Source organism: Mobula hypostoma, chromosome X1, assembly GCF_963921235.1.
Source record: "Mobula hypostoma chromosome X1, sMobHyp1.1, whole genome shotgun sequence".
NCBI classification, from domain to species: Eukaryota; Metazoa; Chordata; class Chondrichthyes; order Myliobatiformes; family Myliobatidae; genus Mobula; species Mobula hypostoma.
In genome coordinates, this window is record NC_086128.1 from 12,103,710 (window position 1) to 12,111,103 (window position 7,394).

At 40.6% G+C, this 7,394-nt stretch overlaps 1 protein-coding gene across 2 annotated transcripts in view; it reads left to right on the forward strand.

Annotated features, from left to right (window-relative positions):
* The window catches only part of LOC134340131 (STE20/SPS1-related proline-alanine-rich protein kinase-like), a 121,110-nt gene extending 114,042 nt beyond the window's left edge, over positions 1–7,068 (forward strand). For both annotated transcript variants that reach the window (XM_063037014.1, XM_063037015.1), the window contains one exon: positions 1,186–7,068. In XM_063037014.1, the coding sequence (XP_062893084.1) occupies positions 1,186–1,257 (72 nt within the window). In that variant the 3' untranslated portion in view covers positions 1,258–7,068. The remainder of the gene's footprint in view (positions 1–1,185) is intronic.
* The last annotated feature ends 326 nt before the right edge of the window (positions 7,069–7,394 follow it).

Sequence of the window (7,394 nt, forward strand, 5' to 3'; positions counted from 1 at the left end):
TGACTGCTTGGAAGGCTCAAAATCGGCATGACTGAGTAGCCTCAGTCCAGGCAGCAGTCATCTAAATCTGAGGTCATGAGGCCATTGGCATTGGTGGGGAGGGGTGAGGGAAATGGGATCTTGCTATAACAGGAGCTCAGGTACATGGTCGAATTGTGCCCAGTGCCTACCCTTCTTTAACTACTGGGTTATTTACTTGGCAATTTTAACCCCAGATTTTCAGCATACATCAAAATTCTACTCAGAATCCCAAGAAGCCCGAGAAGGCAAAATGTGCTCAGCCTCTAAAGCTGGTAAAATCTAACAATTACCTAAGGTAAACTTAAAAATGGTTCTGAATTGAAGTGCTTTTCTCTTTGGATAATGCCCAGTGTGTTCACCTGTGATCACACCTGCAAAGCCAAACGGTAATCACCTGGAATGAAGTGTGTTTGAAACAGAATTCAGTTCTTTATACTGACCAATCTTTATCCGCACTCACAGAATTCTGAAATAGTTCTTTTTTTAGAAGAGTGATTTTTGTGATTGTCAGCCAGTACCATCACTTTACTGCAGATTTCAAAGCATGCTACTAGACGAGCTCAGTCCCTGCTGGCTCAAGGAGATTGCTGGGCACTCGACAACTGTGGTACTGGCAAGCTGGACAGGCAGATGATCCAGGTATAAGAACTGTCACCAGCAGCAAACCAAAACACAAAAGATTGGGATATACACCTTGGATTAAAAATATTTATGTAACAACAGCAAAGAATTTAATTTTTAAAGATTATAATTCTGTTATTTGGAAACTGAGGAAACTACAACTGCCATGAAAACTCACATGGACTTCAGCAACAAAGCACAACCTTTTCGCAGTATTTAACAAGGCTGGTTTGCAAATACGTGAATTGATTTTGATCTGGACACGGTTGCCTGTGGAGTGCAGGGCCAAATGAGTGACAAATCTTGAGCCTTCTGCTTTAAACTGTGTATCTATGGGAATTGCAAAATTGCTGTCAGTTTCAGAGTATTGATGGCAAATGTTGTTGGATTCACCATCATTACTACTCTACAATCTGGGCCATTATAACCAAACACTCCTCACTCTCCCCTGCAATTGGCATTTAGTTTTACATGATGACTGGTCAGTAAAGAATGGAAAGGATTAGCTGAAAGCTCACTTTTCACCCGTCATTCTCCTCACAGGTCTCTGGCTGTGAGGGCTACAGCCCAGATGAAACCAAACTCATTGGATTTGCCCAGCTCAGCATGAGATGACAATCCTCCTCAGAAACCGGTACCAAAGAATTCTGAGATGCCTCTCTATCAACATGACCTGAACCTCCACTGCCCTTCCCTAGAGCACTTTGTATGATTCTGTTTAATTCTTATGCTTCAACTAGTCCTTGCATACTATCAATGTAATAGCTCAATATTCTTAAAAAGGAACTTCAAAGACTTTGAAATGACCTAGCACTAGATGACCTAGCTCCACTTCTTAGCCATATACACTGGGCTTGTGCCTCCTCGGATAGAGTCAAGTGTTTAACTCAATTGCAGAATTATAAAAGAGGCAAGTTTCTCTCCTTCCCTCTTGCAGCCTAGGTGCAGTTTTAAAGTAGGAAAAGGGCTCAGAAAGGGATTTCATCTTGATAATTAACCACCTCCTTTCCAGGATTAGAGCAGTCATACCCTCTTGGCCTGTTCTGAATTGGCACATGAAAATTGTTTACTAGGCCGAATTTTCCTTCGGGGAGATATACATCTGCTGCAGTACCAATTGGTATTATACTTTTCAATGGTGAGATAACTTGGTATGGCTCAACTATCCTCGTACCCTAGGCTCTCAGTCACCAATTAAGAATGGGAAAATATTGAGTCAGTGGCATAGGAAGATTAAAGAACAGTTTATAAATCGCAGAGATGAACAGTGAACAATTTAGTGCCTGCAGCAGTGAGAGCAGTGTGTTTAAAATGATCATCAGTGAGGTAGTTGTTTATACAATATAGTTGGATCCCCATCTCTTACTCGTTAGAGCAAACAGACTGCTTAATGAGTCCCTTCTCTGGATTGATTTAAACATCTGCTACCAGTGAACCAGATGTTTAGTTTGAACTTTGAACCATGGTCCTCCAGTATCAGGCAGCTTGTTAGCGCAGTGGGATCTGACTGCATTAAGGATATTGCCCCTTCAGCTCTCCCCTGACAACATTAAGAGGCTCAGCTATTAAAACAAAATATTTTTTAAAAATCTAGAAACACACTGCTTTGCCTGCTGCTTAGCTCGGAAGCTGATTTGCCTCGTGTCCCATGGCTGGGTGGATGAAGGACATCTGTTCCATAGTAATAAAGTAGGCATATGTGAGCCAGCTATAGAGGGGAGGCAAAGCTTAGGGATTGATCTTCCTTTGCTGGTTACAGCAGAATAAGATGCAGGTACAATGTAACTTTTTTCAAAATAAAGATTACTGGGGCTGTGGGAAGGGTGAGGGAAGTAAAGCCTTAAAGCTGGGACAGTAAGTAAAGGACAGACCCATTCTCAAACTCTTATTCAAGGACTGGGGTGTTTCCAGAGTAAAGCGCACACAGATTTCTGCACCCATTTCCTTGAATGGTCTTGTGTGTTGGCTTCAGTCTGACCACAATTTGTAAGCCAGTTCCAGAGATTTACCAAAGCATCGAACTGTGAGAATAGCAGGCAAAAATAGTGCCTTTCTGGATTAGACTTGAACTTGGGTAGTCTGCATTTAGCCATGGCCATTTCATACCCAGGAGGTGTGGGGTGGTGGGGAACTGTGGGTTGCTGAATGCAAATTGTATGCAATGTTCCTGGCCCACTAGACTGCCCTGTCCTCTGGCATGAAGTGCCTGATCTATGCAGACGGATCTAGCCCACTCCCTTCTCTGCTCTGAGAGTACAGCCCTCAAAGGAGGTTGAAGCTGATGGCTCATGAGTTTGACTCTAGCCGAGCTTCAAATTCCAGGGCAAGAATGTTCTTCTCCTCATATGGAGGGGAAGGGGTAGGGGAATAGAGGAAGGAAGAAGAGAGGTCATCTCATAAACCAAAGAATAATGTGGTCTATTGATCAGGAAATTTCAGGCATTGGGATCTGTAAACCCAGGAAAACAAACTGAGCAGGAATTATTTTGTGAAGTGAAACTTTAGAACCTGAAAAGATGCAAGTAAATGTACTTCCCCTTTTCCAATCTACTCTGTGGGGTTCAGGATCAAGGGAGAGCTAAACCAACCCAGAGCCAACAGTTGAAACTTTTCTAATGAACCAAATAAATGTGATAACAATCAGGCAAGGATGTTATATCAGTGTTGATGAGTGTAAGTGTGTCCCCTCTGGAAAGTACATAATAACTGACAGGACTGCTTTGAGGGATTAATCCCCTCAAGGACAATAGCAGGGTTATGCTGTGCTTCCAGGGTTGATTCTAGCTTAGTTCAGTAACTAAGTATTACAGGTGGTGGGAAATTTACTCACTATAACCCTCCTTTAGAGAGAGGAATAAAAGTCAGTGAGGGTTCTCAACCCAGCTCACCACTCATCAACCCCAGGAGACAATTTCCTCCCTTGTGATTTGTACAAAAACACAACCAGGCTATGTGAACAGGCTTCTATTGGCAGATTACTGTGCGACCTTGCTGGAGGCAAGCCTGAAGTTGGGGAATTGGACCCCCTCACCTTTCACTACCTTCATCTGAGGTAGGAAAATTTAAAAAGCTACTAGTACATTATGACAAAGATAAACACTTCTTGCTGTGGCTACCACACGTCCTCAAATAGTAACCAATATACTAGAGCTCAATAATTCAGAATAAACTTGAAATGCTTATTGCTATTAGAGCCCATGGTGTCACACTGCAGCGAGTGGGGTTGCTGAAATAAAGACACACATCATCCTCCTTGCACTGAAGAAGAGGGCTCTAATCCTGACCAGTTTTGCCTGATTCTGACTTCCCAACATGTGCCTGGTAAGAGCAGAGAAAGAAAATGGCAACTTACCAAGAGAAGAAAATCCCTCCATAAACTCCAATCAAGAGCAGGGAGGGATTATTATTTGTGGGTAGCTAGGAGAGGAGTTTTTTTTTAAATAAAAAGGTAAAAATTAAGTTAAATTATATGGGGTCACAATGCTATTTTATGAACATTAAAGTACTTGCAAATTCATGAAGTAGGACATCATCTCTTGCAGTGTAGGCCAGTCATGGTGATGTTCAGTTTAAAGCAGATATGGAGCACGTTTATCATACTTTATTCTAATCACAGATATCCAATAGCCAGTAGTCTGGGACTAGGACAGTTCTTTCATACCCAGAGGAATGATGTACTACAGGAATGCTACCTATTCAGTTGTGAAGCATGTGTCCAGACAAATACAATGCCAACAAGCCCAGACTTAACATCACCATTAACCTATTTAGTAGTGTTTATATTTTAAAAAAGGAGTGCAAGAATGACTAGGGTGATATATCCTACTGAAGTTGATGTAAATAATTAGAGGAAATTAAAAATGAGTATGCTGGACAGAATAACAGAGTTGATGTTTCATGTCGATGACCTCTCTGAAAAGGAAGCTGATATTCCCCAAGTGAACCACAGTCCCACACAAACCCAAGAGTATTTGAATTTGGCAAAATTCAGCAACCTTAGTTGATTTTTTTTTTTTTTTTTTTTTTTAAATAGACATTTTATTCAGTAACCAGTAAGTGCACATGACTGAGGAAAGTGCCTTGTATCACTGCTTTGTGTGAAAGATTTACCTGGTTCTAGATGAGTATGATGGATTGTAAGGATTTATTAGTATACGGGTTTCAGTGTATTAATACTGCTGCTGTTTACATCCTGTGGTTACTGGATATACAGTATCCTCAATGCAAGATTGCAGAAATGGTGACTAATAATTTATTTTAACATTGATGTGAATGTGGAGAATTGTGAAAGGATTCCACCATTTTGAAAATTATTTTTTGTTTGACGTTGTAGATTGTGCCAGAGTAACCAACTTGTTGCACTACTGAGAAAGCTCTCCCTATGGCCATGACAGGTGCACTCATGTCCTTTACAAATAAGCATATAGCCATCTATTTCATGCTTTATGCATATATAACATTTACAGGATAAGGTTAATGTGTTGGTGGACTGATCTGTTCTCCTCTAACCCTCAGATTTCCAGAGGGTGACAAGATTAAAATTAAGTTCTCCAATGCAGAAGTACTTTATACTTAATTCAAACTGGAGTGGTTTTTATTCCTGGACCTTATCTAAGCAAGAAGATCCTGATTTGATAGTTTCAGTAGATGATAGGCCCAGGCAGGCCACATCTCTATTTAAAAAAAACATTTTTACTCATTCTTCAGTCCAAAAAAATTATCAGCAGACAGGGTTAAAACCAGGTTAATTGAACTGGGGAATGCCAAAAGGGTAAACATACATAAAAGCAATTTCCTGCCCTTTAAACACTGCATTCCAGGAGAAAATGGCTGCCAAAGGGGTGAGAAGTTTGAAAGCAACACATCAAAAACACAAGAGTTCAAGTGACAAAACCTACGGAGATAGTACTGGACCTTCTCTGTTGGGGGTAGGTGTGTGGGTCCTTTATGAAAGTTGATGCTGTGGCCTACTCCAGCGCTTAATCAGTGATTGGAGGGGATCTTGAAAGTCAAAGTTTAAAAACTTGCATTCCCATGTTTCACAAATGGCACTCTACTACCACATGGTTCACACTAAAATCCTCACCACACCCAGACCAGGACCTTAGGAAGGACCTCCAAACTGATAGCTATCTTTTAGAGTGAAGAATTTTCCTTTCAAGTTTTATTTCCCTTAGGAATTAAGGAACAATAGCAAGAAATAAAATTGAAAAAGAGATGCATCTTAAAAACACACCAAATAATCTCTTGGAAAAGACAACTATACAGAAATGGGCACTTTGTACCATAGGAAGAGCTTTCGTGAATCAGTGGGAGTTGAGAAGCAGTTTGATTTGTTTGCTCCCTCTCCTACATTCTGAATGTCACTAAGTAAAGCAACCACAATCCAATTATTCCTTGTCTCTGCACTACTTAATTACATTCTCACATGGTGAAAATCATTTGTGTTCAAGTATTGGTTCAGCATTGCACAACATGGTTACTCCTTCACTGGAACACAACTTTGCAATTACTGCAGATAGTCAACCCAAGCTTCACATTTATGGCTCATTCTCACACAGTACAAGTATTAAAAAAAAAACTCACTTTGCTGGTTATATTGTGTATCATTTGTGCATTGACAACATCAACTTGGCCAAGGCATTGTTTGAGATGCCATCTTCTGGATAGTGATGCATTGAGGACACTGCTAGATGCTCAAGTGGATGCAAACTTCTATCTGAAGAACAGCGAGGTTTATTCCTACAGCGTACACAACCCCTGCAGTTGGGTCATTAATCTTCTCTTAACTAAGAGCAATAGTAATGCATCAGCTGGCTGTTCATTCATTTACTGTTTTAACCTCTGTACGCAAATTGGCTTACTGCATGTTTACATAACATTTTTTAAAAATAAAAAGCAATTCATTGGCTGAAAAGTATATTGGGACATTGAGGAGGTACAATGCGCCAAGGGTGTTCTTTCTTGCTGCTTGGCATTTTTCAGCAAGAGAAGCACAATTGCTGCTATTACAAGATGATCACAAAGAATTTAACCACTCTGTGTATATAGCCCTAATCAAACAAATTAAGAAATAACAAGCGCAAATAGATTTCCCTGGGCTGTGTTAATTGAATTCTAGGGCTCGTACACTAAGAGCAGCAAGACCATTTTGCGTTCATCTAGAAGATAGCTAGCAAGCAATACTACACTACAGGTATTCAAGAAAGCAGTTAATCAATATTCTTCAAAACCAGTTTAAATTCAGGTGTCACCAGAAGATCAGAGATGGGGCCTGTTCAGCTTGGTTTGAATAGGACCTCAAAGTAGTGGGTAAAGCAACAGACCATGTGAGGAGAAGTCTTGCAACAGAAACAACAGGGAAAGCCTTTGACCCCAGTTGGTCAATGACTTGGTATCCCAGTCATCAACTATGCACCAAGAACTATGTGGGAGGTGGTCAGGTTACTCATTTAGTACTTTTGTGTCAGTCCTAAAAAGGAAGGTGGAAAACCACGCTGCTTCTTCCCTTCCCACTGCCTGGGGGGGAGGGGGGGGAGGAGAGAGTCAGAGGAGAGCAGGGAAGAGAAAAAGTGGTTTGCAAAAAAAAACAGGAGTTACAAATGAGAGGAGAAATGGTAGATTTAAAGTAGTTTAGTCTCAAAATGGGCATGGGATTTAATAGTTGAATTTAAAACTATAAAGTACATCAACTTTGAACAGAGCAAATGGCATAGAAGGAGAGAGAACATGTGCAAGATTAGTTAAGTTAG